The sequence below is a fragment of the Pteronotus mesoamericanus genome, unplaced genomic scaffold (genome assembly GCF_021234165.1).
Source record: "Pteronotus mesoamericanus isolate MK-2021 breed Mesoamerican mustached bat unplaced genomic scaffold, CSHL_Meso_final contig_78, whole genome shotgun sequence".
In the NCBI taxonomy this organism is placed as follows: domain Eukaryota; kingdom Metazoa; phylum Chordata; class Mammalia; order Chiroptera; family Mormoopidae; genus Pteronotus; species Pteronotus mesoamericanus.
The window spans coordinates 4,661,785-4,682,859 of record NW_026555258.1 but is presented as its reverse complement, the minus strand read 5'-3'; the positions used below and the strand labels follow the sequence as shown (position 1 = coordinate 4,682,859).

General features: G+C 55.7%; 1 protein-coding gene across 1 annotated transcript in view; it reads left to right on the top strand.

The window, feature by feature from the left end:
* The window catches only part of GPR107 (G protein-coupled receptor 107), a 57,636-nt gene extending 50,583 nt beyond the window's left edge, over positions 1-7,053 (top strand). Inside the window, exon 18 of the mRNA XM_054584227.1 lies at positions 2,068-7,053. Coding sequence (XP_054440202.1) covers positions 2,068-2,164 — 97 coding nt within the window. The 3' untranslated portion in view covers positions 2,165-7,053. The remainder of the gene's footprint in view (positions 1-2,067) is intronic.
* Positions 7,054-21,075: the final 14,022 nt, after the last annotated feature.

Sequence of the window (21,075 nt, the reverse complement as noted above, 5' to 3'; positions counted from 1 at the left end):
ACAAGGGGCGGGCAGAGCTCTTGCCTGGGTGTTCAAGAAGGTGCTGAGCTCTCCGCCGTCCCCACTGCGGGGGGTTTCCTGAAGAAGGGAGCTAAGTCTGACCCTTGTCCCAGAACAAGCACCTCTGTGTGGAAAGTGACGTTCCTTACGCCTCACCTCCCAGAACAAATCCATGCTCTCCCTGTGGCGCCTCACCCCTGGAGCCCGAGTCTGGACCGCGGGGATACCGGGGGTGCCTCTTGCGCCCGCCCCCACCACCTCCACCCGCTGAGGCAGCACAGCCTGTGGGGGTGGGCCATGTGCTGGGGGTGGGGCAGCCCGCAGGGTGAGGGGACATGCAGAGGGGACACTGGTGTGCTGTCGTTTACTCCATCTTTCAACATCTCTCTCTGGACCAATTTTGGTAACAAAATTTGTCATAAAAAAAATTCAGCATGTTAAAAAGTGTTGGCTGTGGTTTCAGCGCTCAGACTCTGCAGCTGCCTTGTATTCTGTGTGTTTCCTGGATGATCTGAATTATTTCTGTCGTCTTGAGGTGTGCGAGTGGGAAGAGACGTGTGCTGTGGGTTCCAGGACCGGGACCGGTCTCCGGGATTTTCGCTGGGTCACGCCATCCCCCGGGTGGCCAGCCGCCTCCGTCCCTCCGGCCTTCGCCCGTGCGGGCTGGCACCAGCAGCCAGACAGAGAATCGGAGGCTCACGGGAGTGCCTCCTAGCCAGGCCACTCCGCATTGCCTGTCCAGAACACAGTTCTTTATTTGGTTTTAGTTTCTGGTTTAGTTTGATTAAAGACATAGGTGTGTCCAGGGGCCACCTCAGCCCAAGCCCCACACGATTGCGACGGGTGTGGCAGCGGGAGCAGTGGGTGTCTGCAGCCCCGTCCTCCTCTTACCCGTGTGCACGAGGCCCTCTGGGGTGCGAGCACAGGCTCAGGCCTCTGCCAGGAGAACAGGGCTCCCCACGGAGGCACCGCAGGCAGGTGGGGGGCAGCCCAGTCCTCGCGCGCTCTCCACCCCTGCCCGGCCCCCTGCCCGCCCCCCTGCCCGGCCCCCTGCCCGCGCTCTCCGGCATCTCTCTGCTGCACCTTCCTGTCTGCCCTCCAGAGGCTCTCCTGTACTGACGATCCCACAGAGTGCACTGCCTGGCTTAGCTCTGGGGCCCCTGGCCACAGCCCAGTGCCCAGGCTGCCGGCCCCTGAGGCCGGTGCCCTGCAGGAGTCGGGAGGGGCTGCCCTGGCTCGGACAGGCACTCCCCAGAGCAGGCACTGGAGGCGGACAGTTTCTGCTGGAATGGGTGCTGGGCCAGCCCGGCCACATGCCCCAGGGGCAATGCTGGGGGGCACCAGCTGGAGCAGGAGCCCTGCCTTCAGGGAGCCCCTCCCCATCTGCTGCGGGGACAGTGGGACAGGGACAGAGTATAGATGGTGCCAGGGACAAACGGAGAATAAGGCCCCTGTCCTGGGGAGGCACGAAGGAGGGTAGAGACACGTGCCCACTGACAGCCACGCCGCCTGGCCTAGCCTGCAGTAGGGACCAGGGCCTGCATTTGCAGAGAGTATCTCTAGTGGTCAAAGAACCTGGGCCCAGAAGGTTCCTCACGCCTGTGATTCTGCCCCATGACTCAGAAATGCTCCACTGTGGCTGGTTACTGTAAATGCAGTGGATTCGCGTTCTTTTCTGAATGTTGATTACAATACACATGTTGGTCTCATAATCATAACTAGAGTATATACATGAACGTAAAAATTTGTGGAGGCCATGACAGAGACTACTGTTGGCTGTAAAAGTAACTTAAGCTGGCGTGTGGCATGTGTTGGTTGGGCGCTTTGGGGAATCCCATTTTTCCCTCATGATTGTCCTGGGAAGTAGGAATTATTTACCTCACCGAAGCACAGAGAACTCAAATGACGTGACCCACGCCACACAGCTGGCCAGCCAGGGGCAGGTCAGAACTCGAACCCAGTGCTGTCGGGTTCCCGAGCCAGCACCCCTCGCCACCCCCAGGACTGGCTGTGGAGGAGACGGGCTTGCTGCACGCCTGACGAGTTTCTCTTTTTTTCCTTGTTCAGCGTGACGACATCAGGGGTGATGGAGAATATGAAGAAAGTCAAGAAGGTGACCAACGGCTCGGTGGAGTCCCAGGGCGACTGGGAAGGCACCGCGTGATGGAGCGCCCGTGAGGCCGGCCCGTCAAAGACGATGTGTAATTTATTGCGAGTGCTATTGGCGAACGAGGGCAGACAGCCCCTCCCGACGGCGACACCACAGCCACATGGCTGGGGGCAAAGTGCCAGGGAGCCTGACTTTTTACTCACTCTCTGCAGAACCTGGTTCTGCGGCTGGTCATAGGCAGCTGGGATTCTCCTTCAGGTGGGACAGCGGAGAGGGAGTGTAGCCTGGAGGAGAATAAAAGGAAGACTTTGTTTTGATTTTTTATATATATATATACATATATATATATATTTTTAAATTGGGAGCTCTTAGGGTATATGCAGTGTGACCCGTCCCCCCTGCCCGCCTCAGGAAAGGAGGGGCGGTGGGTGCGGAGGAAGGCAGGGTCTGTGTCTGCCTGGCACTGCGCGGGGCTTACAGAGGCGCAGAAGGGAGAGGATCATTGCAGCTTTGGGGGACAAAAATGACTATAACTAGGTTATTTTAGAAAGCAAATTCAAAACCCGATGTGGTATTTGAGCCTGCCCCAGGACTCCTGTCCCTAAATGTGGCCTCAGACCTTTGTCCCAGATTCTGAAAGGCACCAGGAACCAGCAGCTCTAGGACCCGGTGGTCTTCTTTCAAAAAGGGCCTTGTGTCTGAGGGCTGCCCTGTCCCTGGCAGGGTCCCTGGCAGCCCTTCCCTCCTGGTGGAAGGTGGCGGCCTTGACTGAAGGGTACTCAGCGTTGCCTAAAGAATGGACAGAAATATATTTTTAGCTCAAAAAGCATCCTGTAGTGTTCCCTTGCACATCCCGGGGCAGCGCCGCCTCTCGTTTGCCTCTCTCCTTGTGGCTTGTGTCAGCTTCGTGTGGCCAGAGTGTGCGGGGAAATGGGAAGGTGCTTTCCTTCCGGAGCAGCTGGGGCCAGAAAAGTAGCGCAGGGGCAACTCCTCCTCCTCATGAAGCTTGTCCTGTGCGCCAGAGAGGGCCTCTGAACAGGAAGCAAGCAGAGGCTGTCCCTGCCTGTACCCAGCGGTGCGGGTGTGAGGAAGGTGGGTGTGATCGGAGCTCCCCTTGGGATGGGGTGAAGCCTCTCGTGGGAACTGCGAAGGTCCACGCTCCCCGGGCTTGGGGCTGAGTACGGGGAGCGGCCAGCGGGGAGCAGCGCCACAGTGCAGTCGGCCGCAGGGTCAGCTCAGAAGGTGCTGTGACCGAGGGCACGGCGGGGGGGCTTTGTGATCGCTCCCCACGGGGATTGGTTGCCCGGGCCTGAGACACGAGACCCAAACGTGGCCACGTCGGGGGAGCTCCCTAATGCTCGGGGTGCCAGCTGCTCGGGCCCTTGCAGGGCCCCGCTGTGTCGGGCCTCCTGGGGGTGGACAGTAACAGTCTCCAGCGGTAGCTTTCTCATCTCCAGCTCAGAAGGGTCGGTCAGAAACCACAAGATTTGGAGGTGGGGGTCCATATCCCAGATTTGGGAACCTGGTCTTTTCTCAGAAACAGTTCTTCTCCCGCTCCTGTGCCATTCTCATGGCCGCGCCGACGTGTGAGGAAGTGAGGGTACCTTCTGAGCCCTTAGCTTGGAGCTCTGTGGCCTGGCCTGCTATCCGGCCTTCACAGAGGCCTGGTCCCGGCATCGCATGCTGTAGCAGCAGCGTTTTCCCAGTGTTCCAGGGAGGGGTGACGTGTCTTCCCATCTTCGGGACCAGGGAAATGCACCCTCAGTATTAATTTAAGGGACCTTCTTTTTCTCTTTTTGAACTTTGAGCTATGTGGCAGGGGAAGGGAGTTGCAGAGAGGATAGGAATCTTTTTAAAGCTTGATTTTCCTGTGTCCAAGCAACCCCAGCGCTGCAGGAACGTGTCTCAGGCTGTGCTATGGCCAGACGCCCCCCCACCCCTTTTGGGTGCTTCCCTCAGACGTTCGCTGTTTGTCCTGCAAGCACACGTTCTTGACTCGGCCGGAGATTTCTTGGCAAGAACCAGGGTGACAAAACCTCCCAGAAAGGGTCTCCACGGGGGTGTCCTCACTTCCCGTGCCGGGAGTGCGGCCGCCAGTGCGTGAAGGGGCGAGGGAAGACAAGGCCCTGTGCGCGGCGAGCCCGCACTCCTCCCGCCTGCGCCCCTCGCCGCTGCCGGCCCCTCCGTGGGATGGGACGTGCTTTCAGCCCCACACCTGCCTCTAGGAGCCCCTGGGCTCTCCCGTAACACCTGAGTGGCCGCACCTTCACAGGCCTGAGCCCTCTGGGCCAGAGGACACAGACGGGCGTGGCAGTGGTTTTGGAAACAGGCTGGCCACGGCCTTCCCCCCCCGTATCGTGCGTGTGACGTGGGAGGTCTGAAATCAGGCCAATGATCAGGAAAAACCAAAACCCAGCCTGTGGTTGGAAAGATAGGTGGTAGTTGAGTTTTTACAAAATTACTTAAGCCCTCTGCCCTGTTCCGTAAAAATTTCTTCTCTTTCTCTATCACTTCATAGTCGTGACCAGCACTGAGCTCTGCTCTTGAGTCAAGATGACAGACAGGGGTCCAAAGCGCAGTAGCCCCACCTGCTCCCAGCCGCTGTCTGCAGCCCCAGGTTCTGTTCCCACGGGCCTGGTGAGTGGCAGTGTTCAAACAGTTAAGCTCTTCCGGTATCTCAGGCTGGGCAGGAAGGATGGGTGCATGCACATCATAGAGCCCTCGGTATTTATAGCTTCACTTTGCGCTCCGACTCCCTGTTCCTGCCCACGCAGAGTATCCAGGCTTCCTTTGAGAAATCTGCCACGGACTGGAAGCGCTGCCGGCTGTGGGATTTCAGGAAGTGAAGGCTTTGTTTTCCTTTAATAAAGCATGTGTCTTTTGTAGGAAATTACTTCTTGGACCACAAGAACAACCATTGATCTCTTAATCCTGGCTCTTAGCAGCGGCCAGAGACTCTGTCAGCCTTGCTCTCGCCCCGCCCCCCTGCCCCGGGCTCTAAAATGTTCATACATTTTAGTACATGCATTTCACACTGCTGAGCGCGATGCCGGTGAGCTGGAAGCCTGTTCTGCCGGGAGGAGAAGCTCGTTCCAGTGCAGAGGGTGGTTTCCCAGATCATAGCCTTAGTCGGTTCGGTTTTCTTTCAAGAAACCACTTTAGAGTGAAACTTCCAGGCCCACCCCCACCCCGGACGTGTCCAGCAGCCAAGGCAGCACTCAGTCTCATCGTAAGTGCACTTCACGTGACTGTCACGACAGGAGTCCCACCTCGCGTCACGGGATCTCTGCGCGCTCGTCCCACGACCTGCCCTCCTCCTTCACCCCCACCCCCCACCGCTCTCCTCTATTGATTCCACATAGGCTGAGCCTTGGGAATGCGGGCTAAAGGCTTTGGTGCATTGCAGCATTTTCCGCGGCAGCTCTGCGGAGGATGCATTTTCTAAGCTAAGGAGAACTTTACCAAGAGGGTGCATAGTAACGCGTCTGTCATTGCTTTGGACCATGTAGGGTATTTTCCCCTGTGTTAAAATGTATGTCCTGTTTTGGTACTTAAAGCGTCTACTACAAGGAGCCAGTCCTTACAGACCAAGGTAGAGTGTAGCAGAGACCGATTTTAATGGCAGGTGGCATCTGGCCATTTCCCCCACCCCGACGCATGTTGTTCGAGGAAGGCCAGAGGCCATCAGACGGCCTGAGGAGGTGGCTGGCTCTGCGCCCCACACCCCACACCCTGCAGCCCAGCAGAGCCCGTCACGCCGCCTGGCTGCCGAACTTTGAAGGCAGCCGACCGTAGCCCCCCTCCACCCCTCCCACGCCTCCCACGCCTCCCCTTGCTGTTCTCTGGCCCAGCCTGGCCTTTTAGCGGGGTCAGAATAGGCAGAGTCCAGGGGCCCTGTGGCCCACTCCTTTTCCCCCTTTAGGACTCACTGAATGAATGGTGTCCCCGCTAAAGAAGTTAGACTCTGACTCGATACCTCTTGTATCATCTGGAACACACCACATGTTCTCAGACCTGCTCTGTACTCCGTTTTCTCGAGGGTGTTTAAGCGGGAAGCCTTTAAAGGAGGCCCACCTGCGTCGAAGCTAATGCTTGTCGCCACCTGGAATGTAGTTAGTGATCGGTGAGCCGACACCCTCCGGATTCCCAGGGGCCTCTCCTAGCCCGACGCTGCATCTGTGTCATCTGCACAGATCACGCTTGAAACAGAGATAAGGTTTTCAGTGGCTCGCTGCTGGCACGCGGGACATGCGTAGCCCCTCAGGCACGGTGAAAAAGTGCACTGAGTCAGGGACAAGAGGTGCCAGAGCAAGGACTGGGTCGGGTTACATCAGGGACCTGCTGGGATCCTGGTGTCAGGAAGTCTGCAGCCAGGCCCTTTGGGAAGGGGGAGTTCTTGACAAAGTCAGTAAATATCAAAGTGAAACAGAAAAGCTAACCCACTCCCAAGACTGTAAGCTGCTTTTTGAGGCAAGGTGTGAGGTTTGTAGTGGGGGCTGAATCAGACACGGGGCTGGGGGGCCAGCTTTTTTAACGTTTAAGGTACTTATAAACCAAAGGATCCAGAAGTCCTGTTCTCACAGAGGGGTTTCTTGACGCCTGGGAGCATCTGTGACCATAAATTGGATTTGCCTAGTCGTACGACCACCAAAGAAGTCAGACACATCAATCCAGAAACAAGTCAACATTTGGGGGAGGAAATGTCTGTACATATCATTTGCTTTCCAGGTTATTTTGGGGTGCAGGAGTTTTCAGTATTGTTTTTACACTGATGACCATTGAAGAGCATTTATGTAAACATAACGGGGTGGGGGGGGCTTCTGATCAGGGTGATGTTTGGGATGGGTTCTCTCGCTGTGATGCAAACTGTAAAATAAAGATTCTGTGACGGAAACGTATGTTATCTCGGGAGTCACTGACTCCCGGCTGCCGTCTCCTCCACCTCCCGCTCATAATTTTTTTCTTTGTGATTTTTGTTCATTAAATTAGTTAACTGCCTCCCACCCGCTCCCACTGACAATAGTGACACCTACTAGAGAAATTCGTGGGTCTTAGATCTGTGGCAGCTGCTGTGGAAACTCAAATGTGACTTCCGCCCGAGAGGCTGAATTTTGGAACAGACTGCACATCAGTTGTAGTTCACTGATGTCCTGCAGCAGCGGGGGAGGGCGTTCCTTCTGAATCAGGAGCATGGAGCCAGTTGAGGGGAGGTGACAGCAGAGACTGGGGGTGGAGCCCACAGTAGGCCAGGCAGACCTACACCCCTTCTGCCAGCAGCCAGCAAATAGCCCTGCGAGATATCCCACATAGACTTGGAGAAATCCAGGGTTTTGGACTCAGCATTTTTAGAAGTCACCCGATCCCAAACCTCTTATTTTATTAGGAGTGTTTTCAGTTTGGTATAACTTACATATAGTACAATTCACCCTTTTTAAATGTGCAGTTGGATGTGTTTTGACAAATGCATATACAATTGGCAGCCTCCACCATTAGAGACACGGGACGTTTTCCATCACCCCAGGAATTCCCCTGTGCCCTTTTCCATCGATGCCCCCCCGCTCCCCACTCCCGCCACGCCACTGCTCTGGTTCCACACTGCAGGTGAACGTGCGCCTCCCGAACCTCACGTGTGGGAGCATGCACCGTGTCCTGTGTGTGCAGCCTCTTGCACACAGCCTGCTGTTTCTATGGTGTGTGTGTCCACGCAGAGCAGCGGCCACAAAGCTGCAGATACCGGGACCTGGAGGAGTCTGTGAGACACACACCAGGTCAGCCAGCCAGTGAGTGTCAGAGCCGAGAAGAGAATCCAGGTCTCCGGACTCCAGCCTGGTCAAGTGTCGAGTCAGGGGCCTGGCCCAGCGCCCAGCACCGTGAGGGCTCTCGGTCACTGCCACTGTGTTCATGATGTCAGACTGACCCTCAGCTCGCCCTCTCCAAGGGCCAGCACAGAAAGGTCCGGTGTCCGTGTCCGGTCACCGGCGTGCTGTCCCCAGCCCCTGCCTGTCCTGAGGTGCTGCGTCACCCAGGGCTTCCCCGGTGAAGCAGCAGGAGCAGGACGGGGCCTTGTGGGAGCGGGGAGCCCAGGCGGCAGGCCCGACTCCCAGCGTGGAGACCCTGGGGCAGCCGGGGAAGGGGACCCTCTAATCTGGCATGGCTCAAACCTGAGTGGGCGTCAGATGGAGAGCCCGGGGTCCCTGGCGCCGGAGGTCTCCGTGGGGCCTGAAAAGATGCTTTTTTGCTCATGAGCTCCCAGGCAACACCGGCTCGCCTGGGCCAGGAGCGCACCTTGAGAACTGCCCGTGGGACCGGCTTTTGGTCTTGGCCCAGCCGTTGAGCAGGACTGCGCCCTGGTCCCTGGCCTGCCTGATGGGCGCAGTGCTGGGGGGTCGGGGGAGGGATGGGAGGCAGGGGCTCGCGGGGTGCCTGCCTGAGCTGCTCCCTCCATCAGCACTGGCTGCTTCCTCCCCACAGCCGGGCTAGAGTTTCCCCAGTTACAGACACCGCCAGCCATCCGGGAACCCTGTGAGCTCTCTCACCCACAGAGCCCTTGTCCCAGAACCTGGGCTCGGCCTGGGGGAGCCCCGCCTGTGAGTTTGACCGCAGCTCCCTCGCCTTTGGTTTCTTTAATGAAATGGCAGAGCCCGCGAAGTCAGGAGCGGGCATCTGACCCAAATATGCCTCGCCGAGGGCAGCCGGCCACCCCTCCCCCGGCCCCCAAGCCCCAGGACTGGTGTCCAGCCCTCCCTGCGCCCACGTGGGCTCCTCACCGTGGCAGCTGCCTTTGGTGTCCTGTCCTCCACTAGGAATCTGTCGGGTCAGCAGGCTGACAATGAGGCTGGTGAAGACGAGGTGTAAGGAAAGGGCTGACTTCTTTGCAGCCGGCGCAGGCTGGTGTCAGTCCTTGTTCTTCGCCCTGCAAAGCACAGGCCTACTGGGGTTTCTGAGAACTCTCAGGAGCCCCTCAGCCCCGGCCGTACCCCTATGCGAAGAGAAGCTGCCCCCACACGTTGGGGGCTGGGGCTCAGCGGCCAGTGTGACCCTCTCGGGCTGTGCCTTACACGCTCGCTCATGCCCACGTTGTAAGGCGATGCTGACCTGCATCCCAAAGAGGAATCTGCTCGTGGAAACATCTACGGGAAGGAACTTGAGGCTCCTCACCAGATGGAACATTCTAGCTTGCTTACGTAGGACAGCGCCCCTTACAACCCGGATGGCTCGTTGCTAAGGGCAGAAAGTGGTTCTGAACTGGGGTTTGTGGCGCCATCTGGGGTGAGTCTGGCTCACACTCCATGGCGGGAGAGTGGTACCCGGGTGCACTGCGGGGTGCGGACTCGGCTGTGGGGAGGGACTGAGCGTTGCCTCCACTTCCTCTCCTCCTTCCCTCCCACCCTTTCCATTTTAACTGGTCCCTTCCCATCAGCAATGTAGCGTATTCAAATTTTTCCTATTAAAAAACCCAAATCTCCCTAGGCTAAGCAGCAGCCCCGCCCCCCACAGGCCACACCTCTCAGGTCAGCTTTTTAACTTTCCCGAACTCACTGCAGTCTGGTTTCCATGTGCCAAAGTCACCTGCCACCTCTTGGGGCTTGGCTATTATGTGCTGTGACTTTAGCAGCTTATGACACAATGGGACTCTTCTGTCTAGGTGCTCAGCCTGGGCTCCCCTGACGTGGTGCCCTCCACAGCAGCCGCATTAGACTTCCAGCAGTGTCCCCCCATGTCCCTTCCTGTGGTTCCAGCCGACCACCTCCCTCTCCCCGCTACCACTTTCAGGGCCACCGCCCCACCCCTCAGCTGGATTACAACGTGTCCTGTCGTTGCCACCTTCCAGCCAGTGACCAGCCTTCAGTCTTGCCTCCCTCCCAGCCTTTGGCCATGCGTAAGGAAAGCAATCTTTTCAAAGTGCCTGCCTGCTGGGTTAAGCACGGGCACATGAAATTGAGCAAGAAAAAATGGAAGATCAGTATACAAAAATCAACCTGTTTCTATACACTTGCAATGAACAATCCAAAAATGAAATGAAAACAATTCCATTTACAATAGCATCAAATTCTTAGGAACCAATTTAAGGAAAAGAATGCAACACTTACACCCTGAAAACTAAAACACTGAAAAAAAGAGCTAAATCAATGGAAAGTCATTCCATGTTTATAGATGGGAAGACAGTATTGTTAAGACGAGAATACTCCCCAAATAGAGCTACAAATTCAGTGCGGCCCCCACCCAGATCTTGCCTGGCTGCTGCAAAAATTCACTAGCTGATCCGCACATTCACACGTGAATGCGGGGGATCCAGAATGGCCAAAACAATCTTGAAAAAGAATAACAAAGCTATGGACTTAACTTCTTCATTTCAAAACTAACTGCAAAGATGTAGTAATCAGGAGAGCGTGGTACTGGCCTAAGTATGGACATATATATCAGTGAAATAGAATTGAAAATCCAAAAATAAACCTAAACATTATGGCCAGTTGATTTTCAGCAAGGATGCCAAAACAAATCAGTGGGGAAGGAATCCTCTTTGTTTTCAACCAGTGGGTTCTGGGACAGCTGGACGTCCACGTGCAAAACTTAAGTTTGTAGCCCTGCCTCACCCCATATACCAAAATGACCTCAAAGTGCCTCATACACCTAAAACTATGAAACTCTTAGAAGAAAACGGGTAAATCTTCATGACCTTATATTAGGCCGCGGTTTCTTAGAAATGACAGCAAAGCACAAGCAACAAAAGAAAAAATAGATAAACTGGGCTTGACCAAAATTAAAACTCTTGTGCTTCCCAGGACATCACCAAGCAAGTAAAAAGAAAACTCAAATATTTGCAAATCATAAGGTTCTCATTTCCAGACAAGAGAAGCCTTACTACTCAATAAAAGGATAACCCATTTTTAAAATGGGCAGAGGGTCTGAACAGGCACTTCACTTAGCATGATCATTTTAAGGTTGCTCCAGGTTGTAATGTGTATCAGAATTTCACTTCACAATGTTCCATTGTGGAGATGGACCACATTTGGTTGGTCCGTCACCCATTGATGGACTCCTGGGTTGCTTCTGCTTTTTGGCTGCTACGGATGGTGCAGTTGTAAACATGGGTGTGCAGGTAACTGTTCAAGTCCCTGCTGTCAGTTCTCCTGTGTATACGCCCAGAAGTGGATCCTAAGATAGTCTTGTGTTGACGTTTTTGGAGAACTTCCCCTCTACCCTTTTGCACAGCAGCTGCACCATCGACATTTCTGCCAGCTCTGCACAAGGGTTCTGATTTCTGCACAAGTGCTTTTACCAACACATTATTTTGTTTATTTTTTGCTTTTTTTTTATTGTAGCCATCTTACGGCTGTGATTTCGTATCTACTGATCTTGATTTGCATTTCTCTAACGATTAGTGATCTTAAGCATCTTTTGTGTGCTGATTGGCTACTTGTGTTTCTTCTTTGGAGAAATATCTATTCAAGTCCTTGACCCATTTTTATTTTGTTTTAGTTTAGTTTTAATTATGGTAAAATATATAGAGCACAAAACTGCCATCTTGACCATTTTTAAGTGGGCAGCTCCACAGTGCTCAGCACGTTCACACTGCTGGGCGACCGCCACCGCCACCCGCCTGGAGAGCTCATTCATCTTGCAGAACTGAGACTCTGTCCCCATTAAACGCTGACGCCACCCCAGCCCTTGGCACCCACCATTCTCCTTTCTGTGCCTGTGAGTTTGACCAACCTAGATGCCTCGTATAAATGGGACTGTACAGTGTCTGTCTCGTTGTAACTGGCCTATTTCACTCAGCATCATGGCCTCTGTGTTCCCATTTTTGAATTGGGTTTTTTTGTTGTTGAGTTGCAGGAGTGCTTTATAACCTCTGGATACTACTCCCTTACCAGGCGTATGGCTTATAAATACTGTCTTGTACCCTGTGGGTTGCCTTTTCACTCTTGATAGTGTCCTTTGATGTGCAAGAGTTTTTAATTTTGATGAAGTCCAATTTGTTTTTTGTTGCCAAGGCTGGTTGGTGTTATAGCCAAGAAATCATTGCCAAAGCCAATGTCGATAAGCTTTTTCTCTGTTTTTTTTTTTTTTCCCTAAGCATCTTAGCTCTTTGATTAGATCTTTGATTCTTTTTGAGTTCATTGTTCTCCATAGTGTAAGGTAAGGGTAACTCCCTCCTTTTGCATGTGGATATCCAGTTTTCCCAGCCCCATTGATTGAAAAGACTGTCCTTCCCCATTGAATGGTCTTGGCATCTGAATGGGCGTTTCTGCAAAGAAGATACACAGATGGCCTGCAAGCACGTGGTGTATTGCAGCACCACTAGCCGTCAGGGAAATGCAAATCAAAGCTAGTGAGACACTGCTTCCCTGCCACTAGGGCAGCGAGAGTAAAAGAGACAGAACAGTGAGTGTTGGCAAGGATGTGGACAAGCTAGACCCTCATACGCTGCTGGTGGGGATGTAAAATGGTGCAGCTGCTTTAAAAGTCTGTCAGCTCCCCAGAAGATTAAGCATAGAGTTACCATGGGACCCGGAAATTCCACTCCTAAGTACATAGCCCAGAGAAATGAAACGTACGTCCACACGAAAACTTGTACTTGAACGTTCATAGCATCATTATTCCCAATAGCCCAAAATTGGAAATAACCCAAATGTCCATCACTGATGAATGGATGAATGAAATGGAATATTTATAAGAAGGAATATTATTCAGCAGCGGAAAGGAATGACGTACCGGCATGCTACCACACGGATGAACCTTGACAACATTACACTAAGTAAAAGAAGCCAGACACAAAAGCCACCTATTGCATGTTCCCATTTATATAATACATGTCCAGAATAGACAAGTCTACAGGGACAGACAGTAGATTAGTGGTTGCCGGGGTCCGGCGGAGGGGAGCTGGGAGGTGTGGCTGCTGAAGCGTATAGGTTCCTTTTTGGCAGTGGTAAAAAGGTTCTAAGAGGCAGGGATGGCTCTGCAGCTCTGTAAATACACCAAAACCCATTACATGTCCCCTTTCAGTGGGCGATTTGTATGGTATGCAGCCTATGTGTCACTAAAGCTGTTTAAAAAAAAAAAAAATAGTGATCCAAGCCAAGATGTGTGTGTGGGAACACAGAGCCGGTGTGCCAACCCTGGTGAGGTCAAGGAGGGCTTCATGGAGGAAGCGCCTTCCTGTATAGCTGAAGTAGGGGAACAGCATGTGCTAAGGCCAGTGGTGAGAGAGAGCCTGGCCCATTTGGATGAATCCAGTAGAGCTGGAATCATGAGTGGGAAGTGAAGAGAAAAGAGATGAAACAAGAAAAGCAGGTGTGGGCTGTATGGGAGGGGCCCTCTGCCAGGGAGTTTGGCCTTGACCATGAGGGTAGGGGGAGGACATCGGCAAGGTCTAACAGGGAAGTCACACGGTCCGACTGCACCAGCTTGGCTCCCTAGTAATCACGGCGCAAGGGAGTGAGGTGGGAGAGAACGGCCGCGCCTCTCCGTCTTCCATCCTGTCTTCTCTACCCCACTGGACCGCAGGTTTCTCAGCCTTGTGTTCTGGGTGGGACTGAGCCCACACTCCTAGCTCTTGGCTTGAGCCTTGATTGATTTAAACTGATCAGCCTACCCCTCGTGTCCCCACCCCCCTGCATTGATTGGTTCAAGAAGAGACACATGACCTCTTCGGGCTCTCGGGGCCAATGAGACAAGGCCTTGGAGTCCTGGTTGGCAAGGCAGGAGTGGGGAAGAAGTGGGTTGCCTTCAGCAAGTGTGAAGAGCAAGGGGGAAGCCCTGAGCTGCTCCCGCAGCCCGGCTGGAGAGCCTTCCTGAGAACGGCCCCAACACTGAGGAAGCAGAGCCAGAAACAGAAAGAGGAAACCCAGGTCCTCTCACAGCCTGTGCGCCTGGACCAAGCCTTGACTAAAGGAAGAACTGCCGGGCTCCTGGGTTACATTAGTCAACAAGCTCCCTTTTTTGCTTTAGCCAGTTTGGGTCAGGTTTTCTGTTACTATAAAGTGTGCCAGCTGATAAACCCTCGGACAGAAGAGATGCATGAGGCATCAGGGAACGCCGAGGGGCCTTTCCAGTCTCCCTAGAGGCTCCCAGAAGGCTCCCCGGAAGATGAGAAGGAGGTAGGTAGCAAAGGACATGGAAGAGCTGCCACAGGACAGGGGGAATGACTTATACGAAGAGTCCTTCCCAAGAATCAGCTAATGACGTTCGGTCATCATCAGTGTCCCGAGGGCAGGCATTGGGTGTGATTCCAGCAGCCTGTCGAGAGGGGGGTATGTGACCTCAGACCCAACGCTTGGAGTGTGAGAGGAGGCCAAATCGGCCATGGCCCCCACGAGCTCATCCTCTCGCTGTGTCCCACACACGAGGCATTCAGCGTGAGGCCCCAGGCCACGGACCCGCTCACGGCCACACAGCAAGTGCCGGACCTGGGCTCAGGTGTGCCCGTCTTCTCTGCCCAGCGCTGTGCGGCTTGCCTGGAAGTAGCCAACCTTCCAGGGCTGGGCCTGGGGAAATACTCATTTTGCTGTTTTTGAGAAAGAGCTCACCCACCCCACCTGGAATTCACATGGGGGCTCCTGAGCCTACCCTCCTTATGGAGTGTGGGGGCCTGACCATGGCTTCTTGCTTTTTGCTGTCCAGGCCACGTGAGACCCATCAGTGGGGGGCCCATTGATTTTCTACCATGTCTCCCCTCCAGGCGGGTCTCTCCAGGTGCCTGTGAACCACTCCCAACAGGAGCGTCCCGCACGCCGGCGCCTGCCCGTGACTCGGAATTACTCACACGGCTGCGTTTAGCCCCACTGAGGGGGCTGCTGGGAAACCGGGCACTGAGGCGTCCCGCTGGCTCCCACGGCGTCCAGGGTAAGGGCCAACATTGCCCCTGAGACAGGTTGACAAGGACTGGCCCATAGGTCACCCCCAAGCCCCTTCCCACGGAGGAGGAGCCAAAAGCTGCACCTCTCCTTCCCTCGAGTATGTTCTTTTCCCCAGGCCCCGCCGAAGGGTCCCCAAGGGGCACCTGGTGGCCACCAGGGCCCTGCAGTTAGCTTGGCATTGGCAGGTTTCCTTCAAATGGAGCCCAGGGACAGTCACCAGGAGCAGGAGCAGCTGGGTGGGTGAGAAGGTGGAGAGGCCGCTGTCAGGGACCCTGGGGTCTTCCCTACCTTCCTGCCCGCAGCCCGGGCACCGTGTAGGGCAGGACTGGGGTTGAGGGCACTCCCCTTCCTGCTGTCAGCTGACGTTTCACTAGAAGCCAGTGGGCCTGGGGCCCAGGTCGGGGCCTGGCTGTGGGTGGACTCCGTGTGAGGCCGACCTCAAGAGGATGGGTGGACTTAATGGAAAAGCCAGAGGGAGCTTTCGGGGGTGGAGAGTCACTGCACATGCGTCCATCCGCGTTGTCCAAGCTCCCACTCTGGGCCGGGCCCTGGGCAGGCGCGAGGGACAGGACAGGCCGCCCTGCCCTCGGGGGCCCCGGGCGGGCCCAGAGATGGCTGATGTATGGCGGGTGGGAGAGCGGGGCCAGGCCCGGAGGCCGGCAGAGGCTCCGCGGAGCTGCCCCTCGGATCCGCCCCCGGGAGTCTGCAGCCGGGCTCTGGCCTGGCCTCCCCAGGAAGGGCAGGGGCTGGGCCTGGCTCGGACACCCGCCGCCATCTTGCCGGTGGGCTGCGGCAGACCCAGAGCTGAGCAGCGTCCAGGCGCCCCGGTGGAGGTGGGTTGGCCCCCGCGCTTGGCCTCCAGAGAAGCTGCTCTCTTCCCTGCTCCCGCTCTGAGCACGTGTGAGCTGGACCCTGGGGGAGCGCACCACGCAGTTGGCAGGAGCCGCGGAACACGGTGTACCCCCTGCATAAGAAGCTCCGCCAGTCCTCGTTTCTCCCACCTGGTGATCTTCAAAGCCCTGTCTTGCAGCTCTGAGGCCTCTCGAATCCTGTGGTCACTGGATTTGGGGTGTCTGTCCAGCCCCCCTTTCCCTGAAGGTGGACCTCTGAAGCTGCGTGACCTGACCCTCGTTGGCCAGGCCTGCTTGGACCAGGGCAAACACCTGACTCCTGCTGGCCAATCCGATGCTCTCCCAGAACTGGGCTGGGGCTCACTGGTGGGGGCAGGCGGGTTGCCGGGGGTGGGAGACCCGGCCCAGGGCACAGGGCAGGTGTCTGTAGAAACAGAGGCTGCCTCAGAGAGGCGGGCTCCTGGGGCTTGACTAGATGTTGTCCCCAGCCCCACCCAACATCCATTCCCCATTCTTCTGGAAAAAGCGCCCACTTTCCTTTGGGAGGAGACACTCCTCCCCACACCGGGAGTGGCTTTGGAGGAACTGACCGGCAAGCTGCCTGCCCACCGGTCCAACGCAGTCCGAGGCCCCAGCGCGACCCACCAGACAGTCTCCCCAGGACTGAATTTTGAGCAAATGGTTGCAGAGAAGGGAGCAGCAAGAGGCCCTGCCACCTGAAAACAAGGCTCCTTGTCTCCATCCTGGAAATTCCTGAGTCAGGACCTCCAGCGGCTCCCTGAGCCCAGGAGCGCCCTGCAGGCATGTTGCCGAGTCTGCTGCAGGCAGCATGGAGCCAGGGTCAGAGAGGGCCCGGCCGCTCCAGGGGCACCCCTTCCTCAGTGCTGGATGTGTCTCCTGCCCTATGATAAGCCCCCCTTTCACTTCAGCCAGCTCAGGGGCAAGCAAGGATTCCCTGGCCCTCCCTCGAACCCGGGCAAGAACTCTCAGTGGGGTTGGAAATGACAGGCAAGCGCTGCAGAGCACAGCCCGCTCCCCTTTGCCTTTGGGGGATGCTGAGCTCAGCTCACGGTGTCCCCAGCTGGGACAGAGGCCGTGGCCAGCTGCCCACTCTCGGAAAGAGCCTCACCTGAGACCCCACTGAGAGCTTCACTGAGGAAGGTGAGGTTCAAAGGCAGCGCGTCTCCCCAAGCTCACTGGGCAGCAAGGGACTCTGGGGACCGGAGCCCTGCTGCTCACGGTAGTCCTGGGTGAGGCGGTCACAGCCCCAGGAACAAGAGAGCCCCTCTTGCTTCCAGGGCGCCCGAGAGAACCGAGCGGGGAGGGCTCATCCCCAGGCCAGATGGGCTTTGCACCTGTTTCTCATTCACAAATCTACTCTCTCAGCTGCTCTGTGTAATAACCGCACCTTCGGCGCTGGGGGAGCCCCACTCCAAGGCCCACAAATAGCCCTGTGAGGCAGGAGGCTCCCCAGCGTGTAGAGATGCTGACTTACAAGTGAGGGAACTAAGGCTCGGAGAGGCCAGGCGCAGGGCCCCAGGTCCCCCAGCCAGGACTAGTGCTCAGACTCTGGGGTTAGGGTTCCTTACACCAGGGGTGCCGGCCTCCGGGCCGAGGACCGGAATCAGTCCAAGCCTGTTAGGAACCTGGCTGCACAGCATGAGTGTCCTGTGCTTGAATCATCCTGAAACCGTCCCCCCACCCCGCCCCCATCGTGGAAAAATTCTCCCATGACACTTGTCCTTGCTGCTAAGAAGGTTGGGGACTGCTGCTTTACACAGAATAAATGATTTCTTTCTTCCTTTGTCAAATTATAATTATAATATTAAGACAGCTACATTATTATTCATCAATAATAATAATAGACAACATTTACTGAGTAGTGCTAAGTGTTTTACAGACATCGCCTCACTTGGTTCTCATCCTGTAGAGAGGTGCTATTTTTATTACACCCACGTTCCAGAGAAGCAAACTGAGGCTTCAGGCGCTTAATACCATACCCAAGGCCCCACGACCAGTGAGTGCGGCCTGCCTCCTGGGCCTGGGCCCGCCACTGCTCCCCGCTGCTTCCCTCAACGGCGGGGAGAGGGAGCGAGTGGCCACTTCCACCGGCCCCTAGAGGCGAGGCTGGCCAGGGGGTCTGGGGAGGGGTGGGCGGCTCTGCTGTGGATGGAAGACCAGCTCCTGGCCCCCCACCAGCCCTGTCCTGCCGGTCACCGTGCGCCCTGAGTGGGCAGGCACTGACTTGGGGTGAGCGGTGCAGCCTGCCGCCGGCAGGCCGGGCGGGTGGGAAAGCCCAGAGAGTTCTCCCTAGGAGTGCGCTGAGCTCCAGGTGGCATCCGGGTGCCGGCCGAGCCCGTGGTCACCTGGGATCCCCCCCAACACTCCAGGTCCCCGCCCAGGGCAGGCTGATGAAGAGTGTTGTGCAGACAGGCTCAGCGGCTGAGCTGCCTGCAGCACGTGGTGACCCAGCTTTCAGTGGGGAAGGATGTCTGGGACAGCGAAGGAGCTGATCGCCGGGGGCCTCCCAGCTACGTTCACCCTGTGCATATGCTCCCTGAGGGCGAGCTGCCTCGCCTGTGTCCCCTCAGCCCTCATCAGGGCCAGGGGTCCCCCTTGCCTGGAGGAAATGCTCTCACCTCCTTGAGTCATTTCCCGAGGGGAGTGGAGCTCATAAATCAGTGGGTTCCCTGTGGGCGCTTCTTCCACAGGACACTGGCCCTTCAGATGCTGACTGGAGTTAAGAAAACACAAGTTAATGGCTTTTTTTTTACTTGAATAATGCTTACTTAAAACAGATTTTTCTTGCAGAAAATCTCAGAGCCTTTGCGTGAATATGAATCAATGCGCGTGTGCGCTGTGGCTCTTGGAAAGAGTGGCGATCGTGGGCAACGATCCCCGAAAGCACGGGACCCGGGAGCCTGTCTTCCCACGGGGCATGTAAACCACAGGGACCTGTTTTCTTCTTTAGGAGACACTGAAACATATATTTTGACCATCTTTTTGATTTGAAGAAAAAAATTTTAAAAATTACAATGAAAATACGCAGTGATGTGCCCAGATTCCCCCCCTCACACAACTGGGATGGCTCTGCAGGTTTTTGAAACCCTTCTGTGCGCCCCGGGCCGTGCGCAGAGGTGTGTGTGGGAACCGGCTCCCAGCGCGCTAGCATTTCCTGCCGCTGTCCAGGACGCCGCGGTACGAAAGCCTCGCCCCTGATTCCGGATATGTAGGTCGCTTGCACTTTTTCGTTGCTGTTTTAAAGGCTGCTGCAGTAACGTCGCTGAGCCTTGACATTTGTACAGATCTCCAAGTGTTGGCTTAGGATAGTTTCCTAGAAGTGGAATTGCTGAGTCAGAGAATATGGACATTCACTGGCAAACTGCTCTTCGGAAAGGTTGCACTGAAAGCGCCCTGCCCGGCAGTCGGGACGCCCCGTCTTCTCGCTCCTTTGCCAATACTGGGTATTACCATTAGCTCTGTAATTTTTCCCCCCGTTGGTTCTGTGCTTCTTCAACTTATAAGGAGCATCTCTCCTGTGGACTGGTGGCTGGCATTTGCTTTTGTGTTACCTATTCAGGTTCTTGTCCCAACTTTCTATGAAGCACTCATCTTTTTCTTATGAGCTGTCTTTCTTTTTTAATTAAAGATTTTTATTTATTTCTTTTTAGAGAGGGGAAAGGAGGGAGAAGGGGAAGCAGAGAAACATTGGCATGCAGTTGCCTCTCGCGTGCCCCGCACTGGGGTCCTGGCCCGTAATCCAGGCATGTGCCCTGACTGGGAATTGAACCGGCGACCCTTTGGTTTGCAGGCCGGCACTCAATGCACTGAGCCACACCAGCCAGGGTGAGAAAGTTCTTAATAGGTTAAAGATAGTAACTCTGTCATGGGCTTGAGCAAAGTAGTTTTTATCTTTACAAACCCTCCCCATGAGAAGATGGGAAGCGATTTGCCAAAAGCCACAAGGTGCATGAGGGCAGCCCCGGCACTAAACCTGGGCCTCAGGGCCTCGCGCTCTGAGCTGGGGGCTCAGTGGGCCCCCCGCTGCTCTCCCACGCCCCTCAACTGGGCTAGCACCCGCCCTGCCTCGCCCCTAGCCCCTGGACACACCCTCCTTCCTTAAGTGACTTAAGAAGCTCTGTCTGAGGAAGTCCTTAAATCACATAAAATCCTGCAAAACCCCGGGTCTGGGCGCTACGTGGACAGGTGCAAACACCGGGCCTTGAGCTCACCTGGGGGACTGGGAAGGCGCTGCGGAGGTGAGGTTTAAATGGAGACTTAAAACTCGTCCAAGACAGTGCTGTCCCACAGAAATACAATGCGAACCACACGTGTCATTTAAAATTTTCAGTGGGCAGTTAAAAATATTAAGAGAAACAAGTGGACTACATTTTCATAATATAGCTCCTCTATATCAGAAACCATCCGTGTAATATGTAATCACGTTTTTAAAAATATTAATGAGCTACATTTTATTCTCTTTGTTCAACCCTTCGAAGTCCGATGTGTATCTTACGCTTACGGCCCGCGGGTCACCTTTCAGCGGCCACGTGTGCACAAGTGTGGAGGGTCCCTGCAGGACCCTGCGGGCCTGGGCGGCGCCCGGGGGGACAGAGAGACGAGGCAGGAGAGAAGGCGGCCTGAGGGAGCCTTCGGCACAGCCTTCTTCAGGTCCTCGTTCAAACTGGCGCCTTCTCAGGGGGCATCTCCTGTGGGTCAAACTCTCCCGCTCCCCACCCTCCTCCCCTCCCCTGCCTTATTTTAAGGTTTTCACCTCTGACATTGTATATTGACTCATGCATTTTGTTCATTGTTACGTCGCTCTCCCCTGGATAAATCGTAACCTCCATGGCAGCCCCCGGGAGCCGCCCTGACTCCCCCCACCAGGCGTTGCTCTGCCCGCCCCCCCCCCAGGGCCCTCTCTGTTCCCCTTGCGGAGTTGTCACCCCTGTGAGGCAGGCCGCGGGGCAGCGGGGAGGTCCGTGAGCTGCCAGAGGACATGGACCACGGTGGCCATGGCCGCGCCTGGCACCTGGGCAGGGAGGGAAATGCTCCGGAGCCCCTGGATGGCTATCGGTCTTTAATGCTACAGCTGTCACTGTCCTCCTGACAGGTCCCCGTGCAGGGTCCCCCACTCCCAGGCAGGATGCTCAGGCTGGCCTGGCCAACTCGGAGCCCCTCACCGTGGGTCCCACACTGGTGTCCATTCTGAGTCAGTATCCCTGCACCTGGGAAGTCCTGTTCCCAAGTGGAA